The sequence below is a fragment of the Quercus lobata genome, chromosome 10 (assembly GCF_001633185.2).
Source record: "Quercus lobata isolate SW786 chromosome 10, ValleyOak3.0 Primary Assembly, whole genome shotgun sequence".
NCBI classification, from domain to species: domain Eukaryota; kingdom Viridiplantae; phylum Streptophyta; class Magnoliopsida; order Fagales; family Fagaceae; genus Quercus; species Quercus lobata.
The window spans coordinates 23,239,083-23,253,612 of record NC_044913.1 but is presented as its reverse complement, the minus strand read 5'-3'; the positions used below and the strand labels follow the sequence as shown (position 1 = coordinate 23,253,612).

Below are 14,530 nucleotides of genomic sequence, written 5' to 3'. Positions count from 1 at the left end.
AAGAAGTGTTGATTTACCCAAAGCATGTGGTCCGAGGAGCCAGGTATAGCTAAGGTTCTATTTAATACTTAAAAAAAAAAAGATTAAAAGATATCAATTTACCCAAGCTATGTGGTTCGAGGAGCCAAGCATGACCAAGGTTTTGTTTAACACTTAGATAAACGTCAGGAAGTGATAATTTACCTAAAGCATGTGGTCCGATGAGCCAGGCATAGCTAAGGTTCTGTTTAACACTTAAAAAAATGAATAAAAGATATCAATTTACCCAAAGTATATGGTCCGAGGAGCCAAACATGACCAAGGTTCTGTTTGATACTTAGAAAGATGCCACTAAGTATTAATTTACCTAAAGTATGTGGTTCGAGGAACCAGGCATAGCTAAGGTTCTGTTTAACACTTAAAAAAATGAATAAAAGATATCAATTTACCCAAGGTATGTGATCCAAGGAGCCAGACATGACCAAGGTTCTGTTTGATACATAGAATAACCATAATATGAAACTCAACAAATAATGTAATAAACGAGAATGTGACAGGAAAGACTTTCATTAATAATAATACATTTTCAGGTTATTTACATTCTAGGGGCATAGTACAACATTCTCGTCTAGGTCTTCAAGAAGATACGCACCTATTCTAGCCACCGAGGTGATGCGATATGGACCTTTTTACTTTGCCGTACCCAAAACCTTTCTTAACACCAAGTCTCCAGGCGCCAATGGCCTTAGCTTCACATTGGCATCATGCCCTTGTTTAAGCTTGTGCTGATAATAGGCTAACTGGACCATGGCATTTTCTCTTCGCTCTTCAATTAAGTCTAGGCTCTTTCCTAACAGCTCATCATTGTTGCTCGGAGTGAAAGAACTCGTTCTCAATGTTGGGAATCCAGTTTCCAGAGGAATAATAGTCTTGGCTCTATAAGTTATTGAAAAGGGGGTCTCCCTAGTGGACCTACGAGGTGTAGTCCAGTATGTCCAAAGGACGTGTGGCAATTCTTCTACCCATTTTCCCTTTGCGTCGTCCAGCCTCTTCTTAAGCCCACTCACTATGACCTTATTCATAGCTTCAGCCTGTCCATTCCCCTAGGAATAGGTCGGGGTGGAATACCTATTCATTATGCCCAGGTCACAACAATACCTCCTGAAAGCTTTGCTATCAAACTGAAGTCCATTATCCGAGATGAAGGTGCGAAGGATTTCCAAACTGAGTGACTATATTTTTCCAAACGAATTTCTTAGCATCCACGTCCTTGATATTCGCCAATAGTTCAGCTTCAACCCACTTGGTGAAGTAGTCTGTGCCAACCAACAAATATCTCTTATTTCTTGCTGCCTTGGGGAAATGACCTACGATGTCCAAGCCCCATTGGGCAAATGGCCAAGGGCTGGATAGAGGATTAAGGACACCTCCTGGTTTATGAATGTTTGGTGCAAATCTTTGGCACTGGTCACACTTTTTCACATATTCTTGTGCTTCTCTGCATATTTGGCCATTAATAGTCTTGAGTGAGGGCCTTATGAGACAAATATCTGCCCCCTGTGTTGCTTCCATAAATCCCTTCATGTAACTCTTCCAAGAGTAGCTCAACCACTTTAGGGTGTATGCATAGCAGATATGGGTTAGAAAAAGATTTCTTATACAATTTTTGGTCCTTAGATAGCCAAAATCGAGGAGCCTTTCTTCGCACCTTCTCAGCCTTTGACTTCTCCTCGGGTAGGACATCCTCCTTAAGGAAAAATACTATGGAGTCCATCCAGCTAGGTCCCATCCTAATCTGATGAATGTAAGCCACATTTCTCCCTACTTTAGTAGGCTTACACAAGTCTTCCACAAGAATCACCTGAGGTAAACTCTGTGCCAAGGAGGTTGCCAGCGTGGCAAGAGAGTCGGCATGTGTATTTTTATTTCTCGGGATTTGTGATAAATTAAAAGACTCAAATGCAGATTGCAAGTGTCTAACTTGGTTCAAATACTCATGCATTCTGAGATCTCTGGCCTCCAGCTCTCTCTAGACTTGGCCTACAACTAGCCTTGAATAAGAGAAGATTTCCACTACTTTTCCACCCATTTTCTGAACCATGGTCATCCCTACCAACAGAGCTTCATACTTAGCCTCATTGTTCATGATCGAGAAGCCTAATCGTAAGGATTTCTCAATCATGATCTTCTCTAGAGATATCAGAACTAGCCCCACTCTAAACCTTTTGTGGTTCGCTGCACCATCAATGTAGACCTTCCAGGACAAAGGCTCCTGTAAAGAGATTGCACCAACTGATTTTCCATCCATGTTCTGCTTTTCTACCCTATTTTCTAATGGGGTTTCAGAAAACTCGGCCACCAGATCGACAAGGACCTGGCCTTTAATGGAGGTGCAAGGCATTTACTTGATATCAAAAGCCCCTAAGATCGTACTCCACTTGGCAATCCTTCCTGTGTAATCAGCGCTTTGAAGTAGAGATCTAAGCGGAAGCTGGGTCAGGACAACAACTATGTATGATTGGAAGTAGTGGGGGAGCTTGCGCGTAGCATGCACAACTGCCAAAATGGCCTTTTCCAGGGGTAGGTAACAGACCTCGGCCTCGTGTAGTGACTTACTCACATAGTAAACTAACCTCTACACACCACTATCAACATGTACCAGCACTAGGCTTACCACATAGGAAGCCACTACGATGTAGGCAAACAAAACCTTGTCCACCTCAGGCCTGGACATAATGGGGGGACGAGATAGATATTCCTTCAACTGCTAGAAGGTTAAGACACATTCATCGGTTCATTCAAATCCCTTCCACTTGTTCAGCAACTAGAAAAAAGGTTTACACCTGTCTGCTGACCAAGAAATGAATCAGTTTAAAGCAACAGTCATCCTTATTAGCTTTTAGACCTCTTTGGGATTCCGAGGTGGTTGTAAATTGTTGATTGCTTTGATATGGTCGGGGTTGACTTCAATTCCATGGTGTGTAACCATGTAGCCTAGGAATTTGCCTAATCCCACACTAAAAGAGCACTTGGAAGCATTAAGGCGCAGCTTGTGTTTCCTTAGTATCCTAAAAATATCCCCGAGGTCTCCCACATACTCGGACACCACCCTACCCTTTACCACCATATCATCTATATAGACTTCAATATTCTTGCCCAATTGTGGCTCATACATCCTAGTTATCATCCTCTAATAGGTAGACCCTGTATTTTTCAGGCCAAAAAGCATCATCTTGTAATGATAGTTTTCAATAGGGGTGACAAAAACTGTCTTTTCCTGATCACCCAAGGCTAGTGGTATTTAATGGTACCTTTGAAAGGCATCTAAAAAGCTCATCCAAGGATGGTCTACAGTCGCATCCACTAGTTGATCTATTCGAGGCATAGGGAATGGGTCTTTTGGACATGCCTTATTTAAATCTGTGAAATCTACACACACTCGCCGCTTCCCACTTTTTTTCTTCACCACCACGGTATTGGCCAACCACTCAGGGTAAAAAACCTCTTTAATAGCCCCGACCTACTTGAGCTTCATCACCTTGTCTTTGACAGCATCAGAGTGATCCTTAGATGAGCACCAAGGAGGTTGTTTTTTGGGGGTGATAGATGGATTGACGTTCAAATGATGACAGATGAAGCTCGAATCCACCCCCAGAGCCTCGTAAGCACTTCACATGAACACATTGATGTTCCTCATGAGAAATTCTATCAGCTCTTCCTTCTCTTGAAGAGGCAACTGAGCTCTAACTTGAAAAAACTTCTCTAGATCATCCCCCACAACAATTTTTTCCAAATCCTCACACTTCGCCTTCTTCGCCAGCCCATTGACAGATAACACCAGGGTCTTTGATTGCTATGAGCCCTCATCAGCAGAGGCCGAGGATTTAGCCTTAGGCTGATGCAAAATTGCAGCCACTAGGCACTGCCTAGCCATGGATTGACTCCCAATAAGCTCTTCGATTTGGTCCCTAGACGGATATTTCACCTTCAAATGCAGAATGGAGGAAACGACCCCCAAGGCATGAAGCCAGGGCCTTCCCACGATGGCAATGTAGGGAGAATAGGCATCCACCATGATGAAGTTCACCTCCACCACCTCTGAACCTGCTTGTACGGGTAGTCTAATCTGGCCCTTTGGAATGACAACCTCTTCATCAAAACTTACCAAAGGTGAATCGTATGTTGTCAAATCCTCAGGCTTCAGGTTTAGCCCCTTGTATAAATCAGGGTACATAATCTCTGCACCACTACCCTGGTCTACCATCACTCTCTTCACGTCATACCCTCCTATCCTGAGCGTGATCATTAAAGTATCATCATGTGGTTTTATTGTTCCAACCTTGTCCTCATCCAAAAAGCTCAACGTCAGTCGAACCTCCACTCTAACCCTCTTTGGCACAGGATTAACGTCCTCGATGAGTGGCCAAGCCACAGACATCACCTTGGAGGGTTGCAAACCGGTTCTCCTAGGGGCAGCAAAGATGACGTTAATGGTGCCCAAAAGGGGCCTTGAAGAAACGTTCCCTTGAGCCCCTAATCTTGATCGGTCTCCCTGCTCGTTGGGCCGATACAAAAACTGTTGTAACCTTCCATCTCTGACCAATTGCTCCAGATGGTTCCATAAAGTTCTATAGTCCTTGGTGGTATGTCCTCATTCCTAGTGGTACTGACAATGAAGACTTTGGTTGTGCTTCTAGGGGTCTCCTCCCATCTTGTTTGGCCATTTAAGGTATGACTCATTCTTGATTTTTTCCAAGACTTGATGCACTGGCTCTTGGAACACAGTGTTAACCACCTGAGGAGCTATAGACCCAGATTTCCCAGCAAAATCCCTCCTGGGTCTGTTATTATTGTAGCGGTCCGACTTGAAATCCCTCATCTCCTGAGGGATAACCTTACTCTTCCCCTTGCCTTGTTGTTGGTCCTCTTCGACCCGTTTATACTTATCTATCCTATCCATGAGTTGGCGTACACCGGTAGCAGGTTTCCCAATCAAAGACTTCCTCAAGCCATGCTCGGCAAGTAGGCCGACCTTGAAAGTTCTGATGGCTACGTTGTCAAAGTCACCATCTATCTCATTGAACATCTCCCAGTATCTGTCTGAATACGTTTTTAGAGTCTCCCCTTCTCTTATGGACAGAGACAACAAGGAATCTAAGGGCCGAGAATCCCTGCTGCACGTAATAAAACGAGATCTAAACGACTGAGTGAGCTCCTTAAAGGACTCAATAGAGCCTGTTCCCAAGTCATCAAACCACCTCATGGCCACGGGCCCTAAACTGGAGAGGAACACCTTGCACATCAAGGCCTCATTCTTAGAGTGCACAGCCATTCTCTGGTTAAAATGGCTCACATGCTCCACAGGGTCCGTTCAACCATTGTACATGGTGAACGTTAGCTGGGTGAACCGCCGAGGAAGTCTCCCTCCCTCGATTCGACTTGTGAAGGATGGTTTGGAGATTTGGTTGAGTGCTCTATTCATCGCGTCATTTCCCCGGCCTTTGGAAGATGAATTTCTATTTCTGTGCTCATGATGGACGTCCTCATTGTATGAGAAAGATTTGCTAGGAGGAGTCCTTGACCTGCGTCTGTAACTGTGGTCCTCTTCATCATCAACAGAAGAGTCATAAATGGATGGAGTTCTTTTTCGCCGTTCGTGGCGCAGCTTTCTCTTCAGATCGTCAATTTCTAGTTGCAGGGCTCTGGTATCCTCCTCGTGAGAAAGGTGGCTCGTATTTTGGGACTAGCTTCTACTAGTGTGGGTGGTATGCACATTGACATCACAGTCCCTTCTTCATTCAAGATTGACAAAGTGATCTTCACGTTGGGACCTTATAGATTCTGCTTGGTGTGGACTTGACCCTGCCATAGTTGCATGTCAGACTCACTATAACCCCAGAATTTCCTACAGACGGCACCAATTGTAAAGACCCGATTTGAGTACCTTAGCCCAAAAGATGGATGGACTCAGGCCTAAAAAGCCCAAAATAATGAATTTGTAGAGAGTATATTAGAAAATTGAGCTTTAACGAGTTGGACAACAAATATAATGGATTCAGAAGATAGGAAAAGGAAGATAAACTGATTTAAGCTAAAGAAAATCATTCTCGGCACAGTCCGAGGAGATCAGTTCTTATATATATTTCTTTCAAGTGTGATTACAAAGTCAGTTCTTGATGGCTACAGTGTTTCTCTCTTGATTTCTCGATCCCTTCTTCATGAAGGGTCTCTTCCATCATATAGTTCTCTTTAGACGATCTTGGCCCTCCACTTGTTGACCATCCAAGCCACTACTTAAGTACTTGTCCCATCGGACACCCTCCCAGGCCCTCTGTGTGTTGGGGTAGCCAATGCAACACTGTTTAGAGGTCTTTTCCACATCAATGCAGTCAGAAGAGTTAGACAGCAGATCAACTCTTCTGACTTTGGCTTTGATTAGTCGAGGAGGTATTCATCCTCAGCCCACCCTCCTGAGCCCCTATAACCAAAACTAACTTCTCTAATTACTAACACGGACTCCCTTGACAATGTTTGCTCCTCTTCGGACAACTTTACATCCTCGGATTGGGTCCCAGTCCTAATGTATACATAGATAGTGAGCTCCTGGGCCCAATATCCCTACATTCATCATCTCCCTTATCTTTTTAGTGTATTCTTTGAAATTTTTAAGAAAACAAATTCAATTTTCTGTTTAAAATTATTTATTCATTTTTCACATGTTGGATTACTAGATTAGATGTTAGATTAGATTATGATAGATTAACACTATACTTCTTTTTTTTCAAAAAAACAAATTCTATACTTTTTTCCCTTTTGGAATTGTACCTTTTTTTTTTTTTAAGGAAAAAGGGTTACAAACTTTTATTTTCCCTTCTTTAAAAACAAAAAAAAAAATTTGGGATAGTTTTGTTGAGTTTTATTAATATTTTAGATATGTGTCTCAGGGTTATAGTAGAAAAAATCGGGTTTGAGAAATTTTTTTTAACTGAAAAAATAATTTCCAAATTTTATATACTTTTTAATGGTACACAATAAATTTTATTTAAAAATTAATATTTTCGCTAACTTACTTTTTGAATTCTTGAGAATATTTGTATTTGTTTTGACTTTGGTGGACAAAAACTATATTATATTTGTGATGGTCCATATAATAAATGAAAATATGATTATGAATTACATTACTATTTATTAAATTAGTCTAAACTGAAAATAAAAATTAATAAGACTACCCTAAAAATATTATCACGCGCAATGCTTGAGATCCACAATTAATATATTATAAAAGTTGAATTCTCAAACTAGACGTTGCATAGAGTAGTAACACGTGTTCCTTTCTCAAAACATGCTATGATGATACATATCGCATACTGTGAATTTATGTGGTGACTAGGACAAATAATGTTATATGAAAAACACTAATTTTTACATGTATCACTTATGGACTACTTATTTGTTATGTGTTATGTGTCAATAGTTATGCGTCAAAAATAAATACATTATTTTCTTAAATGACGTGATTTTTTTTTTTTTTTTCCATTTTCATGACAATCACGTTAAATATATATATATATATATATATATATTTATATATGCCCATGCCCATTAATATCATAATATGCATTATTACTCTTTAAATTGCTCCTGCCACTTTTGCCATTCTTTGGTCCATTACAATGCTTTATAGTTAAGATATGCCCACAAAAGAAGTCCATATATAAGTGAGCAGGGAGCACATCACTCTTTAAATTTTAAAATTTCTCAACCTTTGTGTGTGATAAATAAATTAATAATAATTTCTCTAATGGGCAAATTACAGGTTACTCACATGTAATTTGGTCCGAATTTAAGTTGTTTAGGTTTAAAATTTGACACTTTATCTACCTGAGATATGCCCCGCTAGGGTTCCGTTACCTACCTCATTACTTTCTTCGTTAAAACATAAAAAACATAATAGAATAAATGAAAAGAAGATCAAAAAGTGGCATTTGTAGAAATTTAGAAATTTGGCTCTAGAACTCTATAAAACAAAATAAACTCTAAAAAATATGAGTTGTATACAATTAAGAGAAAAAAGAAAAAAAAGACCATCTGTATACAACAACTCTATAGCTAGATCAAGCAAAATTAAAAAGAAGACAAGAAATCAAGCCCCACAACCCCACTGTGAGAAGATAAGAAATCATCGCTGCAAAATAAGAAAACAATCCTAGTTTTGAAAAACCTCAGTATTCAAAGGAAAACAACAAACCCATCTCTACCGTTACTAGTTTTTTTTTTTTTTTTTGTTGAATACCAAAATTTTTGTTCAAGTAGCTATATTTGAGTCTTTGACGGTATGAGTTAATCTTTGAGTGAATTTTGTGTTCTATTGAAGTTCTTTAGCCAAGTTTCTAAATTTTAACAAATGCCACTTTTTGATTTTTTTTTTTGTTTGATTTTGTTATGTTTTTTATGTTTTAACGGATAAAAGTAATGAGGTGGGTTATGGAACTCTAACGGGACTTACTTTAGGTGGATAAAGTGCTAAATTTTAAATCACAGGTAAACAAATTAAATTCAGGATAAAACACTGGTGGGTAATCTGTAATTTGTCATTTCTTTTTAAAGGTCGGTTAACACTTAAATGTCCTAATCAAATGCATCAATTTTTTCCAGTTGATATAAAAACCATACCGTTTGGACTTCTATGTGTAACATCCGATGGGTTGGATTCGTACTCATCTTCCATCTCACAGCAGTTACCTTCTACATTTGAGATGTATATTATTTTCACCAACATGCTTTGATTGTCCATCGATTCCAACTATTATCTTCTTAATTTTGTGTGTGTTATTTTTAGCCTATTTCATAATTTTCATTTAGAATTGTAAATGAGATTAGTTTAGGGAATCGAAAGGGGGCACATAATCCAGTCTAGTGTAAAGGTTTGTGTGCCTTCTATTTAGAAGGTATACATATTACCATTTAGTTTTGATTTTCCATCAATTCTAACCATTATCTTCTCTCTTGTTGTTTGTGTTGTTATTTTTAGCCTATGTTTTAAAAAATATACAAAGATAAATAGGAAAATGACCATTAATGAAGTTAAGAAGAATGCAATTCTAACAATTTCCAGAAAAGTTACACTGACTGTTAAATTCATTTAGCAACAACAATGTGTTCATGATTGTCTTGTAAAGCTGCTACAGTTTTCTCCAAACGGGCCTAAACAAAATAAATCAAATATATATTCGCTAATTTTGCACTTAACATAGCCATAAAATAAAAACATGAACATATTAATAATAATAATAATAATTGTAGGGATATTGGGCCCAGGAGCTCACTATTTATGTATACATTGGGCCTGGGGCACAATCCGAGGACGTAAAGTTGTCCGAGGATGAGTAAACGTTGTCAGGGGAGTCCGTGTTAGTAATTGGAGAAGTTATTTTTGGTCATAGGGGCCTAGGAGGGTGGGTCGAGGATGAATACCTCCTCGGGTAATCAAAGCTGAAGTCAGAAGAGTTGGTTTGCTGTCCAGGGGTGCACTCCAAGAAAGTTTTGTTGATACAGATAAGAATTACAGGAACATAGGACAGGGAGGAATTCTAAAATATCTAAGGAGAAAACTGTTATCACCGTATTGAATTCTCTGCAGCTAACTTTCTGACTGCATTAATGTAGAGAAGACTCCAGAATAGTGCTGCATTGACTACCCCAATGCACAAAGGGCCTGGGAGGGTGTCCGATGGGACAAGCACTCGAGTAGTGGCTTGGATGGTCAACAAGTGGAGGGCCAAGATCGTTTAAAAAGAACTATATAATGGAAGAGACCCTTCATGAAGAAGGGATCGAGAAATCAAGAGAGAAACACTGTAGCCATCAAGAACTGACTTTGTAATCACACTGGAAAGAAATATATATAAGAATTTATCTCCTCGGACTGTGCCGATGACGATTTTCTTTAGCTTAAATCAGTTTATCTTCCTTTTCCTATCTCCTGAATCCATTATATTTGTTGTCCAACTCGTTAAAGCCCAGTTTTTCAATCCACTCTCTACAAATTCATTGTTTTGGGTTTTTTGGGCCTGAGTCCATCCATCTTTTGGGTTAAGGTACTCAAATCGGGTCCTTACAATGAACAATATAACATATTTGTAAACACTTAAAATAATTACTCAAGCATCTAAGAACATCATATAAAAAGACTTAAAAATTTGTTGCTAATTTGTTAAAAAAAAATTTACAAATAGTGAAAGGAAATTGCACAAAGACCATTATCTTCAACTATACTAACTATTCCTTATCACCTTGTCCAAATTATCCTATTATTTTCCAAATAAACTAATAAAACCAGACAAAAAAACAATATATGACATATTAATTATTATAATATGAAATTTTCCCAAATTAGATCAACAACAAACACCATTCATTAAAAATATTTAGTGTTGTAAATAAAATGATAAAAAAAAAAAAAAAAAAAACTCGCATCAAATAACACTTATGAATTAGTCAATAATAGGATAATGAGAGTACAAACTTCTAGTAGGAGATCCTCCTATGTGTAGTTATTAGGTTGTATTTTTTTTACCATTTGTGATTAAGTAGGACCTGTGAATACCTTTTTATAAAAAATTTTAAAAAATATATTTTTTATCCTTCATTGATTTCATTTTTAAGATATAAAAAACCCAAAGTAGAGTTCTAAAAAACACAAATATTCATCAATCTAAGGTAGAGATGAAAAAAAATTTTAAAATCCAACAAAAAATGAAAAAAAAATTTGAGAGAGAGAGAGAGAGAGAGAGAGAGTGTGTGTGTGTGTGTGTGTGTGTGACAGAAATAACCTTTTTTGTATGAGAAAAATATGCACAAAATGGAAGAGAGTAGCAAATTTATAGTTAGAGAATGGAAATAAGAATAGTCAAAATAAAGGAAGATCAAGAGGCAAAATAACATGAAAATTTAAAACCGCCAAGATGAATATATATAAACAACACTTTTATTTTGATTTTTCATTGATTTATTATTTAGTTATAACATCAAAATTAAATTGGATGAATATGTAAAGTTAAAACTGCCTAAAATAAATTTGTAAAGTCAATACATTTATATATTTTGTGGGGCCTGAAGTTTGGAATCTCGGCCCACTTCACATTAAGGGCCCAAAGCCCAAGCCGAGGAGGCTTATTGCCGAGGAGGTATGACGAGAACCCCTTAATGGCCCAAGAATGTAGCCTAGGATAACCTCACGCTCAACGCCTCACAAAACACCCAAAGGAAAGGACAAAATCAATACAAGAGCAGTACAAGCAAGAAAGCTGCCAACACCCTAACGTGGAGCCCAGCACCTGACAAACCTATACCCCATACCATGCTATCCAGCTTTTTCCAACCACTCTGACGTGAGGATTGATAAGACGAGTAACCATCCCAAAGAAGGAGAAACTGACACGTAGATGAAGAAAGGAAAATGAATACTAGTATAAAAGGGAAAAGAGAGCTAAAAAGGAGGGGGATCTTCCCAGGAACTAGAGGGAGGAAGGGGGAACTCATAAAAAGAAGAATGGCGAGGATGAAACGCTCCTCGGACTAAGTCCGAGAAGATAGATCCTCACACCACATCCGTGTAAGACTCAGCCCTACAGGTCAAACCCATCTTCGTATGGGCTTCCATGAAAATCCTGACTAAACCATTGCCCAACGACCAAGGTCCAGCCTTTCCAAACCCATTCTCTACAAATCATATTGTTTGGGCCCTTTACATACGAGCCCAAGGTCATTCCCGGGCCGTTAAAAATCGTGTCCCTACAATTGGCGCCGTCTGTGGGAAGGCTTGCGCGTTGGCGCAGGTGGCGGTGGAGACAACTCTCTAGCAAGTAGAGGTTCGCAGGGTTTTCCCCCATCTCCGGCTACATGCAGTTGTTACTCCGACGTAAACTCCCGCTAGGGGCTACGTCTCACAATGCCAATGGCACGGGCAGCTCTAGGGGCTTCTAACAAGCAAGCAAACCCTCCTCACCTTGATCGAGGGGCTAACCTTTGAAAAGTAAGTTAAAAAAAAAAAAAAAAAAAAAAAAAAAAAAAATCACAAGTTTTGGACAGAACCAAGGCCTTGCATGGTCCTCGGACTCAAGCCTATGGGGAAACCAAGTACAGAAAAGAAAAAAATCACAAGTTTTGGACAGAACCAAGGCCTTGCATGGTCCTCGGACTCAAGCCTATGGGGAAACCAAGTACAGAAGAAAAAAATCACAAGTTTTGGACAGAACCAAGGCCTTGCATGGTCCTCGGACTCAAGCCTATGGGGAAACCAAGTACAGAAAAGAAAAAAATCACAAGTTTTGGACAGAACCAAGGCCTTGCATGGTCCTCGGACTCAAGCCTATGGGGAAACCAAGTACAGAAAAGAAAAAAAATCACAAGTTTTGGACAGAACCAAGGCCTTGCATGGTCTTCGGACTCAAGCCTATGGGGAAACCAAGTACAGAAAAGAAAAAATCACAAGTTTTGGACAGAACCAAGGCCTTGCATGGTCCTCGGACTCAAGCCTATGGGGAAACCAAGTGCAGAAAAGAAAAAATCACAAGTTTTGGACAGAATCAAGGCCTTGCATGGTCCTCAGACTCAAGCCTATGGGGAAACCAAGTACAGAAAAGAAAAAATCACAAGTTTTGGACAGAACCAAGGCCTTGCATGGTCCTCGGACTCAAGCCTATGGGAAAACCAAGTACAGAAAAGAAAAAAAATCACAAGTTTTGGACAGAACCAAGGCCTTGCATGGTCCTCGGACTCAAGCCTATGGGGAAACCAAGTACAGAAAAAAAAAAAAAAATCAACAAGTTTTGGACAGAACCAAGGCCTTGCATGGTCCTCGGACTCAAGCCTATGGGGAAACCAAGTACAGAAAAGAAAAGAAATCACAAGTTTTGGACAGAACCAAGGCCTTGCATGGTCCTCGGACTCAAGCCTATGGGGAAACCAAGTACAGAAAAGAAAAAATCACAAGTTTTGGACAGAACCAAGGCCTTGCATGGTCCTCGGACTCAAGCCTATGGGGAAACCAAGTACAGAAAAGAAAAAATCACAAGTTTTGGACAGAACCAAGGCCTTGCATGGTTCTCGGACTCAAGCCTATGGGGAAACCAAGTACAGAAAAGAAAAAAAAATCACAAGTTTTGGACACAACCAAGGCCTTGCATGGTCCTCAGACTCAAGCCTATGGGGAAACCAAGTACAGAAAAGAAAAAATCACAAGTTTTGGACAGAACCAAGGTCTTGCATGGTCCTCGGACTCAAGCCTATGGGGAAACCAAGTACAGAAAAGAAAAAATCACAAGTTTTGGACAGAACCAAGGCCTTGCATGGTCCTCGGACTCAAGCCTATGGGGAAACCAAGTACTTAAAAGAAAAACCACGTTACATGAACCTTAGAATCTACACTAGAAGAACTCCCCATTAACAGTTGGGTTAATCCCTAAACTGAATGGATTCCCCAATCCACTCTCGGATCCTTAGTACCAAAGGGGATAGATGTAATATGGAGCAATATGTTATCAAAAACACAATCAAAGCCCCTTAATACTCGGCTACCCTCTCGGACGAATTATTTAGAGTTCATCGTTCTCAGACATTTTTTTTTGCATGCATCGTACAGCGCTCGGCCGTTATCCCGGTTAGTTTCAAGAGTTTAATTTATTGAGAATTACCATTGCTATACTTGATAATGTCAGTAAGTTTAAATTAGTAGGAATTTGTTTTAAGGCATTTTTCTGCTCCAAGTATCATTAAAGGCAAGCGTATATTTAATATTCATGCGTAAAGTAGTTGTTGCAGAAAAGAAAAGTATTTAGAAAGAAATAAACTCCTCTTTTATTAAGACAAAGAAATAATACAGTGTACAATGAAAAGCTGGAACAAGCTTATACTAAAACTAACTACGTAAGTGAAAAGAAAAGATACAAGAGAATGAAGAGAAAGCCGAAGAAGTAGCACAGAGGAGAGGTTGGCTGCTGTTCCAAGATGTCGATTAAGGGAACCTTTCCTCAATACTTTTACATGCCCATAACTTAGGCAGCCAAAGAACCCAACGTGGGGCCTGCACCATTGAAGAAAAGGTGCAGAAAGCACCTGGCATCGGGCTGGCGCCGCTGAAGAAAAGGTGCAGGGAACCCAACTTGAGGCCCGCACCGTTGAAGAAAAGGTGCCGGGAACCGGAAGTTGAGGAGCCCCCGCAAAAATTTGCTTGCGACAAGGCAGACGGCGCTGATGGCGGAAATTCCTTCTTCTGACATATCAAAAATCTGGCATGACCAGAACCTGCTTCGGATTTTGACTGAAAGAGGGAGAAATACCATCTTCCCCCTGTCAAAACGGGGGACTGGCTTGAATCTGTGCCATCCTTGTCCGTACCATATCACCTTGAGGATTCGGTGCCTCTGAAGCGTGCGAAGACCTTTCATCCCCATCCACGCCTCAAACATCTTGCTTTGAGGCAGAACGGCACTAAAAATGGAGATCGTGAATATGGAAGAAGAAGTATGATTCTGAAGGGAACAGGAGAGTT

The 14,530-nt window shown here is 39.7% G+C and overlaps 1 protein-coding gene across 1 annotated transcript; it reads right to left on the bottom strand.

Moving 5' to 3' along the window:
• Window positions 1-3,832: 3,832 nt before the first annotated feature.
• Window positions 3,833-5,311, bottom strand: LOC115964525. The gene is made up of 2 exons (XM_031083821.1): window positions 4,748-5,311; window positions 3,833-4,531 (listed from the first exon to the last, which is right to left on the bottom strand). Exons 1-2 carry the CDS (start codon window positions 5,309-5,311, stop codon window positions 3,833-3,835), a joined length of 1,263 nt encoding a protein of 420 aa, XP_030939681.1.
• Window positions 5,312-14,530: the final 9,219 nt, after the last annotated feature.